General features: G+C 36.2%; 2 protein-coding genes across 2 annotated transcripts; both read right to left on the bottom strand.

Annotated features, from left to right (window-relative positions):
- Positions 1-14,631: 14,631 nt before the first annotated feature.
- On the bottom strand, positions 14,632-15,600 carry LOC111904103 (receptor-like protein EIX2). Its single transcript, XM_023899879.3, has one exon. The coding sequence runs from the start codon at positions 15,598-15,600 to the stop codon at positions 14,632-14,634; it is 969 nt and encodes a 322-aa protein (XP_023755647.1).
- Positions 15,601-15,661: 61 nt separating this feature from the next.
- LOC111904105 (receptor-like protein EIX1) lies at positions 15,662-17,851 on the bottom strand. The gene has a single exon (XM_023899881.1). The coding sequence runs from the start codon at positions 17,849-17,851 to the stop codon at positions 15,662-15,664; it is 2,190 nt and encodes a 729-aa protein (XP_023755649.1).
- Positions 17,852-27,362: the final 9,511 nt, after the last annotated feature.

Below are 27,362 nucleotides of genomic sequence, written 5' to 3'. Positions count from 1 at the left end.
TATGAGATATGATTTCAAATCATTCTCTTTGTACTACTTCTCGATTTCTGATTTATGACGACTGACTAATTGAACAAATCAAATTAGCCCTAGCCCGGCCGAGCATTTATGTTTGTCATCACTAAACCATCGAGGGGCCCAAAGATATCGCTTTTATCCTACTTTGAATAAAAGGAATGGATAAACTTTGATACAATGCTCGCTTGCACTCACGCACCGAATCACACACAACAATATGTTTTATAACACCAAGTTACTAGTGCGTTTACATATTATCAATGTGCAACCGATTCGCAAGATACAACTCACACATCTCGGTTTCAAGAATATAAGATGTTATCGTCTCACCAATCACTCGTGATACAATTCATGGAGTGATCTAAGTGAGCGTGGGTTTAATCCAATGCTCAAATCATATTCTTAAGCACTCATGAACGTTGCAGCAAACATTTGCTTATGTCTAATACTTTTCTAGACAATCCACACACCAATTCACGACAGTCTTCATTCATATCTACTTCCAACATCTGAACGACTGTGGCCCGTTTGAATAATTCGATTATTCTTAAAAAACTCAATTATTCTAGAAGTCAAAACATGCAAATGTGAAACACAAGAATAATACTAATCCCATATGGCCTCAACCCTTTGAGCATAAATAAAACACCTTTTATTTATCACCATATTGATTACTCATTATTTGTAGTTTCGGGTAATCAACTTCTTACTTGAATTACAACACTTGTCCCATGCTCCTAGCATGCACACAATGTTTACCTATGGTTCTTACTTTGTGAAATAGATCACATTGAACACATTTCCAATCCTTCTCATTTCACAACTCCAAATCCGTTTTTCATAAGTCAAAGAATATCAAATTCTTGCTACTTATAAAATATGCTAGATTCTAATATTCTATGCAACGATTCTTTCGTAATGTCACTGCACCAAAGTCACAAAGACTATTGCCAATGATATTACAAAGTATTCTATCGGATATTATTGCAAGACAATTCCTTAGATATGATGTTTCTCACTCAAAGTACATTCCTTCGAGCATCCTTTTGCATAAAGGTTTCTAATCTAGTCATAGATTTTTCAATATTCAATTCCCAATATGGACACGCTTCCATATTTTCCATATGACAACTTATTCTTAATAGAATCTTATCTATTCGTAATGATGTCGATATGGTCCATCCAATATGGAAACATTTTCATATTTTCCAATACTATACTTCTAACTACTCACAAGCGACCAATCCTCGTCGAACTTTGGATTGTCCTTTGATAGTTGTTTAATCATTTTAGTCAAAACCGATTCTAGTCCTTTTTCCCTCTAAATGCGCTAGACATTTGGAAATTTAAGAATGGTCAAACATTAAATCATTTGCAATCGATCCTATACCCAAAGCGTATGGGACACGACGCATAATGTTTTATTTGCTATGTTCTCAAAATTCGAATTGTGAAGAGGAATGCCATAATCATAATCGAAATTTTAAGAACACACTATGTACCTTTGACTAAATTTATTAACATTTCTCAACCTAATCCTTTAGATTTGAAATGAAGCATAATATTCTCTCCCTTAATTATAGCAAAACAACCTTTCAACTCTTACAACTTTGCAAAGTATGACTCTTGTTTTCTATAATTAATATTGCTAACCTTGCAATACTTTCCTTAATAATCATACAATCATAACATTTATGCTCCCACTATCATGATGATTATTATAAAACATAACACTTATGCTCCCACTAGCTTCGACATGTATTCATAAACATCTTAACTTTCAGAAAACAATACTTATTGAATTTCTTAAGTTCATGTTTCTAATACTTAGTGCTTTGATAATCCTTTATCAATGCTTCTTGAACTTATACACATTTGCCTTCGATAGTTCATATGTGTGTCTAAACAATTAAGACTAATTGCCAAACCTCACAACTCAAATTATGGAAAGGGATACCGTAACCATAATCGAATTCGAGAATGCAATTTTACAATCACTATCTTCTTAAATCTTTCTTAGTGAAAGCATTTCCTCACAATCATTTTCACGAAGGAGGAAATCTTATGACACTTAGATTTGAGCGGTGTATGTGTTCCTATCCATGTGAATTTGTCAAAACCAAAGTTTACGACAAATTCAAACTCTTATGGATCGAACTTTCTTGATCTTGATTTCTTGCCTTTATGGTAGCACAGCTGCCCACCATGTCTTCCAAGTAGTTAAGCAGCTCACCCTTTCCTATCAATGTACCTTTCATTGATTAAGGTGCTTTGCCTTTTATGCGTTCAAAATGAGAACTCATAGAACTCACATGCATAATTAACTCGATTGGATTGGCACAGAATCAAAATAATGTCAACACGATAGGTTGTAAACCTCAACTCGTGTGCTAGTGATGATCGATAAGGTTTATTTGATTTGTTCTTGAAACCTTTCAAGACCATTAAGACTCCACTGACTCCTTGACATATAAGATTCTCTTGTCAATAAACATTTCTTGACAAACAAATATTCAAGAGTTAGTGTAGTTTTTATCAAAACACTTCATAAATTGGTCCTAGTTGGTCTTTGTCTTATCCAAGACATCACAACTTTCCACATTTAATGAAAGTTACAAACCTTCTTAATACCTTTCACTCAATGTCACAATCTTAACTTTAAGATTTGTTATTGGAACGAAGTATGATTGACTTATTGATTTAACCATTTCTTCAATTCTTGATTCCTCTTCTTAGACATACAATTGTACTAAGACTCACTTAGAGGATCAATTGAGATATGGTTCTTAATCATTAAGACCTATCATAAAGCATAAAAGGTACTCTCCCTTCATCTTAGAATGGAGTAACTTTTATCTTTCTGCCTACTTGATTCTTCTTATTTGTTCTGCTATTGATTTAAACCCTTTAATCAATTCAGAATTACACCTAATCATGTAAGTATAATCATATTTACTAAACCTTTAGTAAATCATGACGAATATCATTTTTACTCTTATGGTGGACTTGATCAACACGCAACATTGTGTGCTCGATCTTTTAGTCCTTCACTTGACACCTTGTCAACGAATTAGTCTAATTTCCATATATGAAATTTCTCATTCATCGTGCAACCAAGTTGCATGATTCCAAAATTTCTGTCCAATTGAAACTTAGGCGATGAGAAAACTCTCCCTATTTGGTAAATTCTTGACTTTTCCATAAACACCATGAATAAGAATCATATCCATTTGTTGTAGAAATATGCAAACACCAATTTTCATAACGATTTCATTGCAAGGAAATAAACAAATAAATAAATAAGTCAAACAAAAATTTATTTTATTTATAAAAGCAGCGGAAAACATATGTCCTTACAATGCAAAATCCATTGAAAACTATGTATTTCAAAAGAAAATTTTCTAACAACTCTATCATAACTATCTAAGATCAAAATCTAATCTTCAAGTCCATGCGATCAAGATCCATTCCTTGTGATTAGATTCATTTGCTCTTTCACCAAGCTTCCTTTCTTTTCACCGATCCTGTAAAACATTCAAATGCAATCTTATTACATTATGTATTAAGAATTAATGAATAGGAACTTAATGGAGTTAGATAGTGGATTTTACCTGAAGCGCAGCCATACTCTTTGACTCTCCCATCTTCTGGACTCTTCAGGCTCTTTGGGCAGACTTGTATCCAACGCCCTTTCTTTTGGCATCAAACACAGGTCGGTTCTCCTAGAACGTCCTCGGAAGTATGGTCGGTTGACTCTCCCAACAAATACGCTCCATTGCTTCGCCAAATCATTTCTGATTCAGCAGCAATGAGCATGTAAGTTAGGTCAATGAGGTTGTCGTCATGATCCATCATATAATACTTTCTTTTGAACTCATTATATGATTCTGGAAGTGACTGCAAAACCCAATTTACAGCCAACTCATTCGGGAATGACACACCCAACATTATCAACCTATCAATGTGTGATTTCATTCCTAGAACGTGGGCACACACGGGTTTACCATCTTCATGTTTCATTTCCAATAGGGCTTTAGTGATATTGAACCTTTCAATTCTTCGATCTTGTGGGTTGGGGAGAACAATAGAAGGAGGAGGAGGAAGTGAAGCATGATTTCTCGTTCCTCGATTGAATCGTGGAATACCATCTTCATTTGGAATGCTTGTTCCACGGGATTTGGGAAGACCATAGTTGTCGAACTTTGACATCTACAATATGGGATAAAAGCGAATTCAAGTTAGTTGATAGATTGAGTCCTTGGTAGATCACCCAAATGAAATTCCAAGGCTAGGACCCAACACAATACGCTACAACCTAGAAAAGGGATGCCGTAATCTAGTTGCAGAATATTTGAAGGTAAGTGAATGACGATTCACTAATTTCCACCATGAAAAACGAAAAAGAAATTTAAGTTTTAAATCTATGAAAACTCCTAGATCCTTTGAGATACATTGAACTTTCAATGGCATGTTTATATCTCGATATGCCCCTCTTGTTTGTGACTGGGATGCCGAGGATCACAAAGCGGGTGTGAATAACCATGCAAACTACATGGTGCCCTCACATGTTACAGTCACCTATTCGATGTGCCGGTAAACCACACACGCTCCACCGAACTATGACAAACATTGAGTCACCCTTTGCTACCTTTGCTTAGAACCATTTAGTGTGCCGGTAAACCACACACGCTCCACTAACGTCTTCGCAAGGGCACAAAGTGTAATTTCATGGAATTGCATCAATTCACTTTTGCCTAAGTAACTAAGATTGGGAATTTTATGAAAACATTTAGTTACTTTAGTAATACATTATACTTATAATGGAAGGTTTCGTCCTATCCTACCCGTTCGGCTAACGACCCTCCACTAGTCAAGAGTGCGGTGGGTAAGAGTGGATACCCATTCAATCGCCATTTTATAGGCAATTTCCTTAAACACCCCTTATAGACCAGCTTCGTGAATGAGGCCTACTAACAGTAAGACTGACTTTTACTCATACATATATATATATATATATATATATATATATATATATATATATATATATATATAATGTTAGACTTTTAATGTTATATATATAGTATAGGGTGTATTTTATACTTTTAAAATACCAGGTGGTCTAATTTAACAATTATACTTTTAATTCAATTAAATTGTAAACCTAAACTTTTATGGATTTATTAAATCTCTTTTAATTATACACCTTAATTAATTAATAAAACCATAAGGGTGTGATTTGAACTTTTTCAAAACTATACTAGAGTTTTAGAATTTAACATTCCTAATTAAACTTTTAATCAACTTTTAAATTCCAAAACTTGAGGGCAAGTTTTGAAACATTTCAACACATTAGGGTTTAGAATTTAAATATACATCAAAATTAAACCATTTAATCAAAATTTAAATTCCAAAACTTGAGGGCAAGTTTTGAAACCTTTTTTTTAAAACATTAGTGTTTTAACTATTTAAATTTCAAAACTACAAAACTTTTGGGTTCAAATTTAAACTATAAAACCTAAAGGGCTAAATATGAAACTTTTCATAACAACAAGGATCAAATAACAAATAATTCAAATTAACATTTAATCACATAATTATCCATATTTGATTTATTTAATGATTTCTTGCAAAACAATTTATCAATTTAGTCAAAATAATTAATCAATTATCTTATAAGGAAACAATTATCTTATTAATTGATAAATATCTTCAATTAGATCAAAAATATAGTCAAATATATCATATAATCGGATAAATATTGATCTAACATGATAAGGTAACTATCCATAAGCAAAAACAGCAAGAAATCCCGAAGTACCCTCCATCTGACGAGCTGACTCGTCGAGTCAGGCTAGGACTCGTCGAGTCACCTTGGACTCGGCGAGTTCAGCTATGGACTCGGCGAGTCCAGCCTCCAAAACACCAAAAAACGAATTTTTTTAGATATATCAAGCATCAATACAATAGAAACCAATCAAGGATCTGATACCACTGATGGGTTTTGGTCATAAGACATCCTATGTGCTCATACAAACCCTAAAGCTTGGATCTAGGTTTCTCTATTGTACATACTTTGAATCCAAGACTATAAACTCTAATTCTAGCATATGGAAATCAGAATTCACATGTAAATAGGTTTAAGAACATACCTTGATTGTTATATAGCAATAACAATCCAATTCCTCCTTGAATTGACCTTGGAAAGCTGAGAGTCACAAGTGTCACTCCTCTAATGGCTTACAAACACCATAAGCAAGTGGAGAAGGTATAAAGAGAGAGGAGGGAGGTTAGAATTCATCTCTAAGACTTCTTGGGAAGGGATACACGAATTCATGACCCTAGGGGTGTTTATATAGGTGTAGAGATAGGGTTTCAGTCATTATCCTTATCTAGTTGCTTATCCATTAAGCAACCAATAAGATAACCCTTGAATCCTTATCATACTCAAATTCTAAGTGATTATCACCTCAAATTCGTTCACCATATATATAAGATAATCCTTACCTTATTTTGTAACTATCACATAATTACAAATCAGCCCCTCTAGTTTAATTAATTACACTTGATCACAAAATTAATTCTTAATTAATTATTGACCAATATTAATTAAACAAATATGATTTCTCCTTTAATATATTATTCTTATAACATATTAATAAATCATAATAGCCTCTCTCTCTATTTATTTCTCCAATCAAGTTGCTTTGGTGAAGGCAACCCAAAAGAACCATGCACGATCAGGTCAAGTACATACCAAAATAGTTATGGACTTAGACACTAATCCAACAGTAATTTGCTTGGATTATTAATGAAAATAATAATAACCATGGTGTGGTTGCCGCCAAGCATCGTCGTCGGCCACCATGGTGTGGTTGTGTGTGTAGTTAGCTTAGTTAGTGTGTGTGTGTTAGTTTTGGAGTAAAACTTGTAATTGTAATTAGCTTGGATTATTAATGAAAATAATAATAACCACCACCGTAAGGTGGTGGCTGCCGCCGTGAGCCGCCATCGACCACCACTACCCGAGGTGGTAGTGGGTGGTGCCCCGCTAGCAAACCCTAATGGGCTTAGAGATTGGTTTTGGGCCTATTAGGTCATGTGTGGGTGGAAAACCCTAATTATGAGTATTGGGCCTTAGACTAATTGGGCCACTTGTGGGCCATTGGGATTGGATTGTGAATTAAGCCCAAATTATTCCATGCCATTTATCTTGTAGACTAAAGGACTTAATGGATTAAGTCTTTAATGGGCTAATTGAGAAAATACTAATATTTGAGAGATTATCAGCACGCACACGAGAATTATTTAATAAGTGAATATTAAATAATAATCATTGGCAGAAATTAATCTAAGCAATAAAGGACTTAATGGATTAAGTCCCTAGTGTGTTAAGTCCTTAGTGGGTTAAGTAAGAAACACTTAACCCTAGTTATCATTTGATGTGAAACCCTGATTTCACTTGGGCTTTGTGTTGGGCCATCCGAGAATAATCAAATGGACTAAAGTAATTAGTTGGGCTTTAGGGTAAGGCCCATATGAAGGATTAGGCCCAATTTGGAAAATTGGGCCATAGATGGGCCATAGTTGGGGCCTAGATGGTGGTATGATATTGGGCCCTAGAATGATACATGTTGGACTGGACTGATCAATTGGGCCTTAAGGGAAGTCCATGTAGAGGTTTGGGCCTAATTTGGAAAATTGGGCCATATGTTGGGCTTTGATCTCTAGTTGACTTTGAGCCTATGGATTGGGCCTTGGGCTTGGGTAAGCCAAGCTAGGGGTAATGTAGTAATTATCCAAAGCATGTATTTTTAGTTATGTGTTAGAACCCAATTATTAATTGGGTGTTATTTGGTGTTGACAGTTCGGGAATCTGTCAGCCAGCAGCTGGGGTGGAGTCTGCGGGACTTCGGCAGTGTGAGATTGTGTCTACAGGACTTCAGCAGTGTGAGGTGAGTTTCCTTCCAGTAGGAACGGGTCTACGGCCACAATTCCGGCCCGTTTAGTTAGCAGTATTTCCGGACTTCAGTCCGATGCAGTAGTTCAGTATGCTTGGTGTCTTTGTGATACAAACATGGTATGAGTTATGTGTTCCGGACTATGGTCCGATGCGGTATGCAGTATATGTGTTTATATTATATGCTATGATTATGTTATGCTATGTTCAGTTGGTTTCGGACCTCGGTCCGATGTAGTAGTTAGAGTGTTCGATGTCTTTGTGATTCAAGCATGTTTGTGTTATGTGTTTTGGACTCTGTTCCGATGCAGTATGCAATATATGTATTCATGCTAGTTGATATGTTTATGTTATGTTATGTTCAGTCAGTTCCGGACTTCGGTCCGATGCAGGGGACAAGGTCCCAATCAGTTCCGGACTTCGGTCCGATGCAGTTAGTTCCGGATTTCGGTCCGATGCAGAGAGCAAGACCCTGGTTAATTCCGGACTCCGGTCCGATGCAGTTTCCGGACTTCGGTCTGATGCAGAGGGCAAGGCCCTGGTTAGTTTCCGGACTTCGGTCTGATGCAGTGGGCAAGGCCCAGTAGATGCTTTATATGTTATTGTATGGTATGTGGTAGTTTGGGGGAGCTCACGAAGCTTCGTGCTTATGGTTTTCAGTTTTGGTTTCAGGTACTCAGTTTTCAAAAGAGGAGCTCGGGAAGATTACAGTGCACACACCATTTGTTCAGCCTGGGATGTTTATACTCTGATATATTTGACAGTTGTTAAGATATTTTGAAATACATTCTTTATGATTCTTATATGACGTTTGATGAATATGGTTTTATTACTAATTTAAAACGAAATTTTCAGACTGTATTTTTGGGATGTTTCATTGTTACTTTTACAGTTCCTTCACCAACTATAGGTGCCATTTCCCCATTTGCGGTTTTAACATTTGCTTGTTTTGGAGTATGATACCTAATTAATTTTGCTGGATCATTCGTCATATGATCCGTTGCACCTGTATCAATTATACACCTGTTATTTTGATTCTTTTGGTTACTAATGGACATACCCGTGTTTGTAGAAGTGTGAGCTGCTATAGGAGTAGTCATTTCCACAGTTTGTGAAGACTTGACAGTAGCAGCTTGGCCAATCTTTTTTTTAGGTTTCTTTGTGAAATCCCACCACTCCGGGTAGCCAATAAGTTCATAGCATTTAGTTTTTGAGTGTCCATCTTCGCCACAGTGAGTACAATTAAGCGTATTTCCCTTGTTATTTCTTCCTTTGGTGTTCTGAGTTCGATTTCGTGAGGCCAAATGCACCATGCTGTCAGGTTCTGGCTTGGGTTCCTCCATTGATTGTCTTTGACTATGGTCTTTGCGGATGTAGGCATACGATGATTCAAGATCGAGGGGTGGATCCTTCCTTAGGATTTCGCTCCTAGCCTGGTTAAACTCCTGATCCAGACCTGCTAGGAAAATGTGGACTCGAAATGTTGATAGAGTTTTGCTTGATGCTACCGTAGACTCCACAGTGTCCTCTTCAGGGGTTAATCGAGCATCAATCTCTTGGATGATACTTACCAACTCGTTGTAGTAAGTTGGTAAGGATCACCCACTCCGACGAGTATTGAAGGACCTTCTGTTCAGTTCAACCAACTGGGTTTCATCGGACCCATCATAGAAGGTTTTTTTCACTGCTTCCCAGATTTTAGCTGCTGTTTGGAGACGAATAAATCGGCGCATTAGGGTTGGATTCATTGAGTCAACGAGCCAACTCTTGACCCTATTGTTATCAGTGATCCAAGTTTCGATCGCCTTTTCATTCGTTGTGGGTTTCGCCGATGTACCGGTAAGGAACCCTGATTTGCTCCGAGCTCCGATACGCATCTCCATCAATTGAGACCACAAGGGGTAGTTTGTGTCATCTAGGATGACTCCAGTAGGGAATGGGGCGTCCTGAATGTTCTGCACAATCACAAATGAGTTGGACGGTCCTGAAGAGTCGCCTTCGTTTCCCATGGTCCTTTAGTAATCTGATGATTCGATGATTTATGATCTATTCTGCTCTGATACCATGAAAAACTATGAGATCAGGAACAGATGTGGAGTAATTTCCCGGTATATTATTTATTCATTGGATGGTACATGTATATATATATATATATATATATATATATATACAATATAGGAGCTAACAAATCACCTACAATACAACCATTAATCTAGGACTAGATAGAATTTACACAACAAATCTGATCTACTAAGCTCTCGCCAACAGACGAAGAAGATGACATTGTCGGTGCTGTTTTGTATAAGATGATTATGACTCCTCTCTTATGTGATGACTTTAGTTGTTTCTATGTAATAAATTATTATCTTTCTCTTTTCACTATGTGTATAGGCTGGATTCTCTGAAGGATGTTGCTATAATAAACATTAGACTAGCAAATCGATTATGTAAACTGTGGTAGCAATGTGTAAATATTGTATCTATATATTTTTTCCAATGTAATACAAGGAAACGTGATCACGTTTCCTTGTATTACATCGGAATATATATATATATATATATATATATATATATATATATAGATATAGATATAGATATAGATATAGATAGATAGATACAATATTTACACATTACTAAGAAGTTGAAGAACCTATACTCAATCAAATGTCCGAAGAAGGATTGTTTTGTGAAAAAACAAAGATTGATGTCACCAAAAGCTTGTATGAAGGATGCTTGGCAGAAAAGATAGTTCACATGGAACTACGCACACAAGCTGGAAACAACTCTCCGAAATCTGATTCAGCTAATGAAGTTGACCAATCTCAAAAGGAAAAGCTAAGTTTAGAAAAAAAGTAACTAACCGTTGATCCGTTAGTGTTGGAATCTAAGGGTACGTTAATGGTTTTGCAATAATGGGAGATATTGATGTTAGAGCTGTTAAAGATCAAGTGAATCTCGAGAATGAATCCACTATTGATCCTCTTGTGTTGATAAAGAGTAATGGAATTGTTGATGATGTTAATGGTCATCTATGCAAAAACACATGGGATAAGAACAAGTTGTTAAAAACACCGAAGGGAATGATGCTAATAAGATCCCATATGTGGCCGATGAGATTGATGATTGGCTCCCTGTTGTTAGTCGAAGTACTCATAGGAGGCTTGTTGTTGGTTGAAGTACTCATAGGAGGTTGTTAAGGAGAAAAGCTAGGCACGAAATGTACGAGTTAGCATCTCAAGAGGATGTTCAAAACAATGCAAATTGGCATACCCAAAATGAAGAATATGTTCCTAATTTTTGTTTGACATCCGATAGGACAGTTTGCCATAACACCCAACGGACCTAGGTTCCATCCCTCCCCGAAGAGATAACAACATCATCCTTAGCAACCCAGTTTCCCATTAAGGGGCTTCACTGCTTTGGACACAGATAGAACCCGATACCATTCCCTCAGGAACCCCTGGGAGGGGAAAACTGGAGTGTGTCTCCGCCTAGTTGAACTGGACCTCATTGGCAAGAATATGTTCCTGATAAAAACAATGATGATGAAGAAAGAAAGCTCACTGATAGGAACAAAGATGATGATGATGATTGTTTGATGGTTTTGAAACAGAAGGCTCTGAAGAGAAGAAGCCGAGGAGGAAAAAGATAAAAAAATCACAAAGTGAACGGTGGCCTAGAGATGTTCAGAAAAGGTGAAAATGGTGACCATTTCTGAATTAAGGAAAAAAATGTTGGGTTAATTCAGAAACGGGGACAGTTTTGGTCCCAGGGGTATTTTCAGAAGTTTTTATTTAAATAGATTTTCTTCCAGTTTTAGAGTTTGACTAGGATACTATTTTATTTAGTATATATATAGATGTAATTGTTGCTTTGTTAATTTATTCAGAAAAGTGAAAACACGTTTTAGTTGGTAATTGTTTAGCCTCCAAGCAAGTTTTGTTTTCCCCTGTTTCGTTTCTACCCTGTTCATATGTTTCTTTTCATGCGCTGTTAAATTTTGCTTCATTCTTCCAGAATCAAGTGAATTGATTCTCAAGTTTTATGTTCCTGTCAATCGGTGTTCAGATTTCCTTCTTTCCTTGAGATATTCTATTAGAATCAAGTGAATTGATTATTGTATGAAGTTCATTCACGAAGAATTAAGTGATTTAATTCCTACACCCACTACCCTCTTATATACTCGGCTGCAACAAACAAAATAAGATAAAGTACCTAAATTACCCTCCACTACTAAGATCTTCTTTTTTTGCTAATTTTGCCAAATTAACCCTATATAAAATAACGTGACTGAAGAGGGTGCATAGCAATTTTGGTCATCTGAGTGTTTTTTTATTTTGGTTGATTGGATCCTGTGAAAGGGTGAAGACAACTGGGAGCCAATAGAGGGCTTAATGTATGGAAATAAAGTTGAAAATCTTTCTTTAGTTTATGTCAATAAACAATAATCATGGCAATTTCTTCTCTCTTGTAGATTTAGGAACAATATCGAAACGAAATCTGGTCCTACCTTCTCCTCTCGTTCATCCTCAAGAAGAATACCATTCATTTTGATTTTTGATTTTTGGAATCTCGTTTGAAGTTGAAGAAAATGGTGGCTTGAAGAGGAAATCATAGATTTAAGTTTATTTTAATAGATCTTCGTACTACGTCAAGTAATCTTTTGTAGATCATGAGTAATTTGATTTTAATACCGGTCAATTAAAAGGAAATCTTATGCAATTATCAAACGAAACTGTAAATGAAAAAAAAAAAAAAATCGTGAGAAAAAATGGATGAGAACATATACTGATCTTGGAAATAAAATTAGTATAATCTAAAAATAAGTGCTGCGTTTTTTTTTTTTTTTTTTTTTTGTCTTTTTTAAAGGTATATCAAAAATGGGATTTCATTCATGTTAATCAAAATACAGAAATGGTCATTGTTGTGTATTATGCTTGTGGCATTCCAATAACCAAACACAAGGTAATTTGGTAATTAGTTAAGTTTTTTCCCATCATGCTATCAAATGCATATAATTTCCTTCATATTAGTTATTTTTGTTGATTCAAGTTCTGGTTACCATAAGCCCTGCTTCAAAGAGTTAACCTATCCTAAGTCTGAAGTATGCTTGTAATTTGTAAGAGAAACTATAGCTTTAATTAATGTGCTTTTAACTAACTTTAAGGGCTTGGTTTTTCCTATTAAGTTATGTATGTATAAAGTCGTTCAATGAGTAATGACATCTATATGGATAAAACGCTGTAAACACAAAGTTAATTTGCTTCTTTTTGGGACCTACACATAGGAAATTGAGCAAAATGATGAGATGCTTCAAAAGAAACAAGGAAACACGATCTCAGAGATGAACTATATCTCTACTAAATCAAGCAAAAGACCGTTCTTCAATGGCTCATTGCTAAAATCTATAAGAAATTAAAACAAAGGATATGAAGGCTGTCGACATAGACAAACTAAATGTGTATAATCTCTAAAAAAGTTTCTCAATCAAATACTCATCATGGACTCATGGCTCAGTTAATATGAAAGAGCAATCTGGTGCTTTCTTTAACCCTTGCCATTTGAATCCAAAACTTGATCGAATGGTACACACTACACAAACATGAAAGTACTAAGGCTGCACTTCTTATGCTTGTTAGAGTGGACATAATTCAAACCAAACTGCAAGAGATTGGAACTCTTGTCATTGCATAGGCAAGAAGTGAAGAGAGCCCCACCTTTTGGCATGAAAAAGGAATTACATTCTTTATATAATCTAATGGATGCCAAACATAGTACAACCTTTTTTGTTGATGTACTGCATAAGAAACAGAGCCTAAAGGAGAAAAAAGTAATATTGGAGAAGCATGTAAAGTATCAACCTTGGAAGACGTACAAGAAACATATAATTACTGTTAGCTATTGGCGTCGATGATCTGAACAAACTCAGACTAGAAGTAAAAATAATTGGAAAAACAGATACAAGAAAGAAGAATATGCATCAACTCATATTTGAGCTGAAAGAAATAAAAAGGAACATCAAGAAATTGCTCAAAGACACATCAAGGGCTCCAGCACTCAAGGAAATAGTAATAACACAACTATAATTGTCAAATCAATACATAGGTGACCAAATAATCTCAAAAAATATGTTCCAGTATGTTTTCACTTTTCACTGCACAAGCAGGTCAATACTGATTAACCCTAATCTAGTCTCATAACTTGCAGACTCATGAGCAGAATCAAATAATCAACCAAGACCACTACCATTGCAGATTCATGAGAGAAGACAATAATCTTTATCTAAATATCAAATCCAACAAAAAATTTCCACCTTTCACCAAAACACCCCCCTTTACATAAAAGAAAAAACTACAAAATTTACAAATGAAGAAACAAATGAGTCAAAGTCGAGAGCAAGAGAGCAGAATTAACAAGAAAAAAAAAATCCTACAACTCAAATACACAGTAATCTAAATCTACAACTTGATCATGTATAAATACCAAATACAATAGAAATTTTGTAAATTATCACCTCTAAACAACACTCATATTACAAAGGCCATACAAATACAAAATCAAAATAGTATTATATTGGACTAAGCACAATAGCATATCTCAAAAGCAAAACTATTATTAATAACATACATTCAAGAACTACTTGCATTCCAGAGGATCTATGCAGCTTCTCTTCCTCTCTTGATTTTGGCAACTCTTACCATGACTCCAACATATATCTTGTCTACCATTTCCTCAGCAAACATGAAAAGCTTCTGTCTCCAATGCTTCTTGAACAACAGAACTCCAATAACACCCCAAAACCCTGTTGCAAAACCACTCATTATGTCCACGTAAAACAACCATACTCTGGTCTGCTCAGCTGCTTTGTGTTTCTTTTTGCTTGTTGTTGTTGTTGTTGTGGGATCTTGATGATTTGAGCAACTGTTTGGCAGTGGAGGTCCACATAGACCTTTGTTCCCAGCATAAATTGATGGATCATCAATAAGCGTCTGCAGTTGATTTCCTGTTGGAATTTGTCCCGACAAGTTGTTGTGTGACAGATTCAAATGGCTCAAAAAGTTCAAAGCTGCCATGCTTGAAGGGATCCTTCCGCCCAACTCGTTTTCTGAGAAATCAAGAGTTTCCAAATTCATCATGTTTCCAATGCTCATTGGAATACCCCCACTCAGATGATTATTAGACAAATTCAGACCCACCAGCATAGAAAGTGTAGTTAGCTCGACCGGTATTTTCCCCACAAGTTTATTGCTTGAAAGGTCCATGTTATAAACTATATCCCAGATAGTTGTATATTCAAGATCAACACCTTTCATGACCTGAATCACATTCTTATCATCATTCATACTGAAAGGATACGTAATTCTTGAGAGAATGTGACTCTCAATCATGCCGTTTAACTTTCCTACACAACGAGGGATGGTCCCCGTTAAGTTATTATATGCAAGATCCAAGATTTGAAGATTTGTATTTTTGCAAAGAGATCGAGGGATTCTACCGGTGAAGTTGTTTTTGTGTAACCTCAAAACTACCAAAGCTATAAGTTTTTCTCCAATCCATTTTGGTATTTTTCCAGAAAACTTGTTATCACCCAAATCTAAGACTTGTAACCCTTGTAGATTCACCATTTCTCGTGGAAGTTCACCAATAAAGTTATTGTCGTTCAAACTTAACCAAGATAATGATGAACTAAGACCTATGGAGCTTGGAATGACACCGATTTGAGCTTAATCTCATGGTACTCAAAGCCTGCAGATTCCCCATACACTTGGGAATTTTCCCACTTAACATATTTTTCGAAAGTTGAAGTACTCGTAAATATGTTCTTCTGCACAGTGACCTTGGAATCGACCCACTGAAAGTATTATATTGTAGAAATATTGTAGGGTCAGACTCAAATAAAAACACTTCATCATTTCCCCCATCGGGAAGATTTGTCAAAGGTCCGCTGAGTTTGTTGTGAGAGAGATCTAACCAAGGAATGATGGGCATCTTTCGAAACCATGTGGGCAGTGGTCCCGAAATTTTAGCATTGGACAACACTAACTCCTTAACTTTCCTTTGATTTCGAAGCCACTGTGGGAATCCACTACTGATATTGCAGGAACTGAGATAAAGAACTATCAACTGGAATGGAGGCATCCACCCACTTGAAACATTGAATGTCAACTTAGTGTTAAAAGAAGTATCCAAGTACTTCAACATCGAAAGGTTAGCAAAATGAGCTTCAATAACTGCTCCTTCTAAAGAATTGTTAGAGATAAGAAGAGAATGAAGTTTGGCAAGTTTCCCAACTGAAACTGGAATGGTCCCATTTAACAAATTAGATTCCACACTCAAATCTGTTAAAGCTGCTAATTTTCCAAGGGATTCTGGAATCGAACCATTCAATTGGTTAGAAGAAAGGTCAAGTTGGGTAAGGTTCCCAAGGAATTCTGGAATGGGACCAGTCAACTGGTTTTCATATAGATATAGTACTTGTAAAAATCTTAATCCTGTTACAGATTCAGGGATTGAACCAGTCAGTCCGTTCTGCGATAGATCAAGGTGTCTTAAATTCCCCAGTCTTCCAAGTGTTTCTGGAATTCTACCACTTAAACAATCCCTTAATTCCATATATTCCAAAGCATAGTGGGAGCATTCTGATATGTTCTTTGGTGAGTCAATCATTTCCATACCAAACTCATTATGTGCCACGGTCAATTGTTTCAGGTGGCACTGTCTCCAGATTCCAACATCCTCAACCTGCATAAACTTGTTACGAGAAAGATCAAGCCCCGTAAGTTTAGGCATAATAGGAAGTGATGAATTCAGCATGGTTTCTGAAAGGTCAAGTACTCTTAGGGAAGTCATGTTTGCCAAAAAAGAGGGAAAATCGCCTCCAAGTGGATTGTTGCTAAGATCGAGGTGTTGGATATTAAAAAATGTACTGAAATTAAGACGGTGGGATGATAGATGTGTCATATCGAGGCTACAATCAGACAAATGCAGCTCTGATAAAGAAGGGATCATGTTTAGCAATTTTGCAAAGTTCGATCCCGAACTAAGATTAAAGTATGAAAGATCTAGGAATGCTAGGGATGTCATATTTTGAAAAAATGCAGGAAGTGGAGCTTTGAAAGAATTGTAGCCAAGATCAAGGTGTTGGATGTTGGGAAGTATTCTACTGGAATTAAGAAAAGGACCAAGATCAGCATTGGAAAGTCCACACCATGACAAACTTAACTTTATTAACGAGGGCATCATGTGAAGCACCATGCCCCAGTCTTGTGCTTCAGTAAATACTACTGAACTCAAGTCTAGAAGCTCGAGCGATGAAAGCCCAAAAGCCCATGCCATGTCATCTGCTATCAACCCTCTGTTTGAACTGAGGTCAAGAACCTTTAAATTAGAAAGATTTCCAATGTGAGGAGGAATAATACCATTAAAAGAAGCATGAGAGAGATTGAGGTAGGTCAGCTGTTTCAAGGATCCAATGAACTCAGGAATAATACCATGGAAATTATTCCCACTCAAGTCGAGGTATTTGAGATGCCTCAACTCTGCCAAAGAAGAGCTCGCACTATTACCAGCTAAGTAGTAGTCGTAGTAGTAGCTGTAGACGTAGGGGTAATCTCCTTTGAGATCAAGGCGTTGAATATTTCCAGAGACACCATCACACTGGATTCCCCGCCACAGGCAACAGTCATTTCCAACCCATGATGACAACATTCCAGCACGATCTCTGACACTGTTTTTGAACTTGAGAAGAGCAAGTCGCTCTTGTTGAGAGCAATTAATGACACTGGTATTTCGAACGCCCAGACAAGTATATGTGTTTGCAACCAAAAAAACGCATAAGAAAATGAGATGGAGCCCCAAACCACACCAATTCCCCATTATCAGCGCTATCTCAGTTTTAGTTTAGAAGAAAGTTGAAGTAGAAAGATGGGTTGTGATGGGTTATTATGATCAAGTAACCAGTACATTTATAAAGCCATAAATGAAAATAAAAAAAATTAAAAATTAAAAAAAAAATTAAAAAAAAAAACCTGTTGCAATGGAAGACTTGGAAGTAAATGGAGAATTTGTATCCACCAACGGAGAATTTGGTCCACTTTTTTTTTTTTAAAAAACAAAATTAAAAATTAAAATAGAAAAATATTAGTTGTATGTTTTAGAAAATGTCATGACTAAGTAGCCCATGTGATCAAACAAGTTATTGTCATGGGAGACTTGGACGTCAACGGAAATTTTGCATCCACATGCCTTTCGTCTTTGTCTATATTTACTTTTCCCTAGGGCACACGTAGTAGACATAGAAGTTAATTTTTAATTTGTATCCAGAACACTGTGCATTGTTTTGGTTATTGGCTATTTTTCTTTTTCATTCAATCAAAGAAAATGATATTTAGCTAAATCTATCCCCATGTCACAACGTAAATGCACTTGCCAAAAAAACAATACAGATGAACAACGTAAATCACAGAAATTGACAAACAAGCATTTCAATTTTCAAGAAATCCAAGATGGTTTTTGTAAATCATAATTATAGTGTTTATCATTTTTTTTGACACTTGGGTTCCCTAAATTACAGGAAACATTTTGTTTGGTTATTTGGTTTATTTGGTTTATTTTATTATTTTATTCAAGTACAGTGTACAAGAGACATTGTGTTTTTTAACATTGTGAGGTTCAAGTAGAGAAATTCATCCATTCAAGTTAGAAAAGAAGAGCCTACAAATCCAGAATGTTAATTTCATATACCTAAAATTTGTGCATAACCTACAATCAAATAAGTAATTAATAAAATGAAGAAATTTTCAGTGAGCAGATCTAAAAGATAATAAATATGATATACATTAATGCAACTTATCTCCAAGAAATTACCTTTCCAATTAAAATGCATTTTCCTTCTTGATATACACCGGATTTCCTCCCCACAGGCAACACTCATTTCCAACCCGTGATGACAACATTCCGTAATCATCTTGGACACTATTTTTGAACTTGAGAAGAACTCTCTCTTTCTCAGAGCAAACAACACTAACATTTCTAACCCCCAAACAAGTATATGTGGTTGCAACGGCCGGTCCAGACGGTGGGCAACCCGGGCGACCGCCCAGGGCCCACGAATCCAAGGGGCCCAAATTTTCTGGGCTATGTAGTGTATATATATAAAAAAATTATTACCAAAATGATATTTAGGGCCTAAAGTTGGTTCAAACTCAAAATAACTCAAAAATAAACAATTTGACTTATTTGTTATTGTTAATTGAACGCGTTTATAATGAAGAATAAATGATATTTTTTTTGAATCTTTATTATATTTGTCTTTAAGGGGCCCTTTTTTTTCCTTTTCGCCCTGGGCCTCATATACGTTTGGATCGGCCCTAAATGCAACCAAAAGAACACTTACGAACCCTAAACCCCTCCAATACCCCATTATCAACCTTAAATCAGTTTTAGTTTAAAAGAAAGTTAAATCGGTTTTAATTTACTCAAAAAAAAATCAAGATTACTAATAAAGATGTTCACAGTTTCATGGTAGACCTCACATATGAGACTTTGGCCTTCCTAAATCACATGCTACATTCAGTTTGTTTATTTGTCATATTTTGTTATTTTATTTTATGAAAATGATAATTTTAATTTATCACAACAAACTTACAAAGGAAAGTACTCAACTGTTCAATAAAATGTCATGACCAAGTACCACATGCATGTGATGTGATCAAACAAGTTGTTGTCATGGGAGACTTGGAAAAGTAAACTAAGGACACACATAATAGACATGCATGGAAGTCAATGTTTAGTTTGCATCCACAAAATTATATTCTTTTGGTCCTGGTTCATTTTTAATTTTCTCTTGATAAAAAAATAAGTGACTTTGGTCAAAGTATATTCCCCCATAGCACACGTAATTACTTGGTCACAAGTCTAACAAAATATGAATCGAATAAGTATTGACAAACAAGCATTTACGTGTTAGATAAATCAACGATAGTTTATAAATTTTTGTAAATTATAGTTATATGTTATAAACTTAATTTTGATTTTTAACAATTTACAAAACTAGATATAAAATAGAATAATTTATTTATTATTATTATTATTATTTGATGTAACAAGGTTGATGTGTCGAGTAGGTCAAACAGGTTATATAAGAAAATACTGATTTTTTAAATTACAAGGTTCAGGCAGAGTCATGCCATGTGATCTTTATATTCCTTGTCAGGTGATGTCTTACCAAAGTTTTACATATACATTTTTTATTTTTTAGGGTGCTCTTAACATTATGCTGGTGAAGGGTACAAAACTTGAGATTGCATCTTCTAGAGTGTATATGAAAATAAAAACTTTAATTTATCACAGAAAAATTACAAGTTACAAATATGATGACTAAGTACCCATGCATGTGATGATATCAAACAAGTCATTGTGATGGAAGACTTGGAAGTCAATGGAAATTTTGTATCCACAAGACTTATAGTCTTTGTCTAAGTCTGGAAGTTCCCAGGGCACACGTAATAGCATTTAGCCACAAGACATAGGAAATCAATTATTGATTTCTATTTTCTTTTTTGGTCATGGGCTATTTTTCTTTTTAATTTTCTCAATCAATGAAAGTCATTTTTGGCCAAATCTATCCGCACACATCACACGTAAATGCATTTTCCCATCAAAACAATATATATGAATCACATAAAGCACAAAATTTGACAACCAACCATTTCCATTTTTGAGAAATCAAAGATAGTTTTTGTAAATCATAATTATAAATTATAAAATTGATGATTTTGATATTTAAAGATGGAAAATCTCCGATAAAGTCCCAATATTTTTGGTCGATTTACGGTTTAATCCCAACTTTTATTTTTTGAACAGAAAAGTCCGATTATCTATTTTTATACGATAATCTGTCATTTTCTATTGACAAAAAATAAAAATTGCTTCGTTAATTTTGAAAAATATAAAATAATCGGGACTTTTCTATTTAAAAAGAAAAAGTTGGGATTAAACCGTAAAACGACCCAAAATGTTGAGACTTTAACGGAGACTTCCCTTTAAAGATTTACAGAACTACCTACAAAAAACAACCTTTTTTTTATTATATTGAACAACGGGCACCAAGGTTGAAGCTTGTGGGATTCAAACCTTGGGTAACTTTTTTTGCAACGCTTAAACCCTAAGTGATCACCAATATTCCTAACAAGAGATAGTTCCTGTAAGATTAAATTCAATCTTCCATCATATCTTGTATGGAAAAAGTGAAGTTTTGTCTAATGCATTGCAATTTCATAATTTACTTAGAGGTGGCAATTTCAACATAGTTATTTCAGGTCTAATGGGTAAAATCTAAACTTGACTAAAAATGAAAGGATTAATCACTTTAGCCAAAAAAAACTATCGCTTTTTGTTTTAAAAAGTCCCTCGTCAACTATCACTTTTTGTTTTAAAATGCCCCTCGTCTTTCTAATGAAATGATTAATGTCACTCTAGCCCAACAAACTATCGCTTTTTTGTTTTAAAAGCTCCCTCGTCTTTCTTTCTTTATTTATTTCTTTAATTCTTTGCATCCTAAGGGTGTAAACTTGATTTTAAGTTTTAAAAGGTCCTTATTTTTTAATTTGTTAAATTGTTACTGGAAAACCAGTCAAACTTTCTATACTTGTCACACTTCATCACCGTCTTATGTTGGGAAATTTAGGGTTTATGGTAGAGATCTGGATACCAACTTGGATTGTGATATTACTTTCCGAACTGATATTTCTAACCTATGCTTGGATTACAAGAAATTCAGTTTAGGACAATCCAAGTCGACACTTACGATTCTAGGCACAGAAATCGTAAGCCAATATGCTAGAGGATTCGGTGAAAGTATGATGAGAACGAGAGCTTAAGATTGTCCCATTTTTCTAAAAAGAAGAGTTGTTTATATAATAAACGATATTAGGGTTTCATTAGGGTTGGGCCACTATGGATTCCTTTGGAAGTAAGTTAGGGTAATCCAGATTTTAATGAGGATTTAGGGTTGCCAAAACTAACGAGTATCGTTAGTTTTACCATAATCAGCCCTCAAGAATCGAAATACCCACTAGCGGGACCATAGCCAGGGGCTCTGCCCCTTGGACCCCGCTAGGGGACTGCCCCTTTGGAAACCCCGGACCCAGGGGCGCTGCCCCTGGACCCCCGACTAGTCGTCGAACCGACTACTAATTTGATCTTATACATGCGTGCACTCCGCACCAACACGTACACATATTAGAAAACAAATTAAGAAGACCCTTAGCTCACATGTTAATTCCAGTTACATAAAATGACATGGTGACACTAAAATCAGCAACAATCCTCCCCTATTTTAGTGTAACCCTTGAATAGACGTAACTTTATCAAACAATCCAAACTAGTACATAATGAAAATATCGAAACGATTGAATTTCTAATTAGTATCATACATTTGCAAATACTTGAGAATCAGGGTGTTCTAAGAATTGAATCCATCAACCCATTTGAATACCAGAACGTAAAATACATACTAGTTTATTGGGTTTCTAGCAAATTACAACTTGGCACTGTTATAAAGTCGTGTGTCCCAATTCTCTCATGATAGTATCAAGGTCAAGTCCATAACCTATTGAAATGCGGCTACACTTCATAATCACGTAGGTAACTCCTTTCCATGTATCTGCACATACATTTATCAAAGGAATTATTAAGAAGTTAAACTTCAACCTGGCTAACATGCAGAACCGAACACATACCTGGGATGAATACTTCATGTGTTCTAATCTATAAGTATGAGCTTTCCACATTGAAGTCAACTCCTAAAATTATATTAGAAAGGGATTGGGTGTCTCATCATTACATAATTAAATGGACTTTAATCCCATCCCGATTACAGACTTGTGCACTAAGTCTCCTGTCAGACCTTTAGTCAAGTGATCTGCTAAATTTTGTTGCGATTTCACAAACTCAACCGAAATAACACCATTCATGATTAGTTCTCTAATCATACTATGTCTAACACCTAGTTGTCTACACTTCCCTTATAAACCTGGCTATATGCCTTAACCAAAGCGGCTGCACTATCACAAATAATAGAAATAGGTGCTATCGGTTTAGACCACAAAGGAATCTCATAGACTAAATTCCTTAGCCACTCTGCTTTTTTAGCAGCAACTACTAACGTAACAAACTCATATTCCATTGTCGAGTTTGTAATGCAAGATTGCTTCTTGGAAGCCCAAGAAATGGCACCTCCCCCAAGCAAGAATACCCAACCAGAAGTTGAGGAATGGTTATCCAACTTGCATCCGAACGAACTTCTAAAACTGAAGGACTCCCCAAGTAACTCAAACCATAATTCATGGTTCCTTTGAGATACTTAAACACTCTATTCACTGATTGCCAATGTTGAGCACTAGGATTACTAGTGTACCTGCTCAACTTACCTACATCAAAAACAATATCAGGTCTGGTACTTGTCATGGCATACATCAAGCTACCAATAGCCTTAGAGTATTCCAATTGTGAAATAAGAGCGCCATTATTTGGCATTAATTTCACACTTTGGTCCATAGGAGTACTCACAGGAGAACAATCGGTAACATTAAACCGCTTGAAAATTTTCTCAATACAATGACTTTGAGTCGTCACCAAACCTTTTTTCATCCTTTTAATTCTTATTCCAAGAATTACATCAGCCTCTCCCAAATCTTTCATGGAAAACTTAGATGATAACAATTTCTTTGTTTCATCTTGATTTTGGTCGGTACCAAAAATCAACATGTCATCTACATATAAGCAAATGATCACCCCAGCTTTAGTAGCATCATCAAATCTACTATAAACACATTTATCACATTGGTTTGTCTTGAAACCAGAGGACAAAATAACTTCATGAAATTTCTGATGGCATTGTTTAGGCGCTTGTTTTAGCCCATACAAAGATTTGACAAGTTTACAAACCATATGCTCTTTACCGGGCATAATAAAAACTTCAGGTTGTTTCATGTAAACTTCCTCTTCAAGATCACCATTTAAAAAGGTTGTTTTCGCATCCATTTGGTGAATAACCAAATTGTGGATACTTGCTAAAGCAATCAACAATCTAATAGTAGCAATACGTGCAACCGGAGCATACGTATCAAAATAGTCAATACCGGGTTTTTGTCTAAAAACTTGAATGACTAACCGGGCTTTGAACTTGTCAATAGTCCCATTAACATTCATTTTCGTTTTGAAAATCCATTTGCAACCAAGTGGTTTAGAACCTGGAGGCAAATCAGACAACACCCATATGTTGTTCTCAAGAATTGATGACATTTCATCATCAATTGCTTCCTTCCAAAAGGCACTATCACGAGACTCCATGGCCTCTTGATAAGTCTTAGGATCATCTTCAATACTATAGCAATAAGAGTATTCAAGACTAATTTCATCCCTTGAACCTTGCACCAAATATAGTTGGAAGTCAGATCCGAAATTTTTCGCAATATGACATATTTTGCTTCTACGAAGCTCTTGTGGTTCTTGCACATTACCACCATCTTGACTTTCTGAATTTTGCTCTTTATGAGCACCAAAAGTCAGATCCTTAGGTCTTTGAACCGATGAAAACCGCATCTCATCAAAATTGCATCTCGTGATTCGATAACAATGTTAACCGAAACCGAATCATTAGGTTATGTTACATAAAACCTATATGCATTGGAATGTTCAACATATCTAATGAATATACAATCAATTCCATGTTCTCCCAAATTCTTCTTTTTGGGCTCGATGAGTTTTACAACTGCCTGACATCCCTAAACCCGAAAATAACTTAGATTCGGATTTTTCTTGAACCAAAGTTCATATAGGACTGTTTTGTTCCTTTTATTTGGAACCCAATTTAATAAATATCAGCCCGTGAACATGACTGTTCCCCATAATCCTTTACTCAATCCCGAGTAAGACAACATCAAGTTTACCATTTCCTTTAAAACTTGATTTTTGTGTTCAACAATACCATTCTGTTGGGCGAGTAAGGTTTCGTGGTCTCAAGAATGATACCCACTGATTGGAAGTATATGCGATCCATATATTCACCTCCCCAATCAGTGCTGAGACATTTAATCGGAATGCCCTATTGCAATTCCACCTCGGTTTTGTATATTTTGAATTTATCTAAGGCTTCATACTTGGAATGTAACAAATACACATAGCAAAACTGAGTGTAGTCATCAATAAAATTGACTACATACTTTTTATTTTCCAAAGAAGGAGTGGAGTGAAAATCACATAGGTCACTGTGTACAAGTTCCAAAACAGCTGAATTTCTAGTGTGTAACAATCTAAATTTCCAAAACAATTTTTTTCATTTTTAAAACATATCACATCTCCTAAGTAATTCCAAAACTCAAATGTATCAATTGTTATCATAGTAAAAACACATCCCAGAATCTCAAATACATAATACATAACCCTCCATCAGTGTGTACAGATCATGTCGGTGCCTTGCCGCGATCCTCGGAACTACCTGAAACACATAACACATAACACAGTAAGCATAAAAGCTTAGTGAGTTCCGCAAAATACCACACACATCACATTAGCCACTCGAGGCTATAAATCAATTAGACCCTCTGGTCAATGTGTCTCAGTGGGACCCTCTGGTCCTACAACTCATATGGACCCTCCGGTCCCTCAACTCAGCATCACAATATAATACTCATAAAGCATAACACAAGTAAATAGCAGGATATCTCATTACACAGTTTATGCACATAGGACCCCCCTGGTCACATATAAGGTTTACCACTCAAGGTAAGTATAGTGAGAAGACTCATCTCGGGTAATCTCGGAAAGTCTCGAACTCGAAATACTGATCTAGCCTCCACCTAATTACACAAAGTAAATTACCTTTAATTAACAACGATTCTCAAAGGCTAGACTAATCCCTTCCTATAATCTCTCAGATGGGGAAAAGACCATTTTACCCCTCCACTAGTCCAAATGTCCAAATGTTGACCAAACCCTAAAAGTCAACGGAAGTCAACTCCAGTCAACGATCCAACCTTGAGGAGACTCGTCGAGTGCACTCGGGTGACTCGGTGAGTCCATGCGTGTTCTCTGAATCCTCCTAAAGTCTTACTCGACTCGTCGAGTTAACCTTTTACTCGTCGGGTTACCACTAATCACGAATCGCGAAGCAACACGATCCGACTCGTTGAGTCCTCTCATGGACTTGGCAGTTTCCTCCATGATAATGCTCAAACGACCTTCTGAGTTCATATATGTTTCTGTAACTTATAGATATGACCTTCTAACACCCAAAAGTCACGTAAAGGTCCCATTTTTACGTTCATGCATCTCACATATGGCACTATTTGATGAAATAACTCATAAAATGGTAATCTAGACTCAAAACTCTCATGGGACTGCATAAAGCTAGATGATTGGGACTCTCTGGATCTCTCAAGGTCCAGATCTAAAGTCTATTCCTCACTGGGACTCCATGTGCTCAATATTCCAACTAAAGAAGGGGTAAAGAAACCCTAGATCCATGGGATCTACTATATATACAGAAATAGGCATGGAATCTTACCTCAAATAGCAACCTTTGATGAAGTGATAACAGATCTGAGCTCCTCAATCAGCCTAGCTTTGAATCCCCTCCTCCCTTCTTGTAAGAATGCAGTAATGGTGAAGAATTAGCTCCTTCCCTCACTCTTTATGCTCTCTGGTTCGTTAGGGTTTCTTAAGTGGGTTGTGGCCGCAAATGAAGGCCATAAGTGCCTTTAAATAGGGCTCAGGCCCGAAGATTTAGGGTTTCTGTCAACAGCGCGGACTCATTGAGTCGACTCTCCAACTCGTCGAGTCCATTCATTAATCGGAGTCATCAATTGAAATTACGATACCTGGAAATCTGGATGTTACAATTCTCCCCCACTAGAATCACACTTCGCCCTCGAAGTCTCATTCTGCAAACAACTTTGGATGCTCTTCCCACATCTCCTCCTTTGGCTCCAAAGTCAGCTAGGACCCTCTACGATATTGCCACTAAAACTGAACCAGAGGCACCTCCTTATTCCTCAGAACCTTGATCTTCCGATCCAAGATCGCGATGGACCTCTCAATGTAGTTCAGGCTCGTATCCACCTGAATATCCTCTAGTGGCACTACTGTCGTCTCATCGGCTATACACTTCCTTAATTGGGATACGTGGAGAGTATCATGAATCTGGTTCAACTCCGTAGGTAGCTCTAAACGGTATGCTACCTTACCCACTCTCGCGGTCACCCTGAACGGACCAATGTATCGGGGCCTCAGCTTGACCCTCTTCCTGAATCGGGTTACTCCTTTCCAAGGAGATACCTTCAGGAGTACGAAATCTCCAACCTGGAACTCGAGCTTGGATCGCCGC

The sequence above is a fragment of the Lactuca sativa genome, chromosome 8 (genome assembly GCF_002870075.4).
Source record: "Lactuca sativa cultivar Salinas chromosome 8, Lsat_Salinas_v11, whole genome shotgun sequence".
NCBI lineage: Eukaryota > Viridiplantae > Streptophyta > Magnoliopsida > Asterales > Asteraceae > Lactuca > Lactuca sativa.
The sequence above is the reverse complement of the archived record's forward strand: the minus strand, read 5'-3'. Positions and strand labels throughout refer to the sequence as shown.

Coding starts and splice junctions, on each gene's coding strand:
- LOC111904103 (XM_023899879.3), bottom strand. CDS start 15,600: ATGGTGAATCTACAAGGGTTACAAGTCTTAGATTTGGGTGATAACAAG.
- LOC111904105 (XM_023899881.1), bottom strand. CDS start 17,851: ATGGGGAATTGGTGTGGTTTGGGGCTCCATCTCATTTTCTTATGCGTT.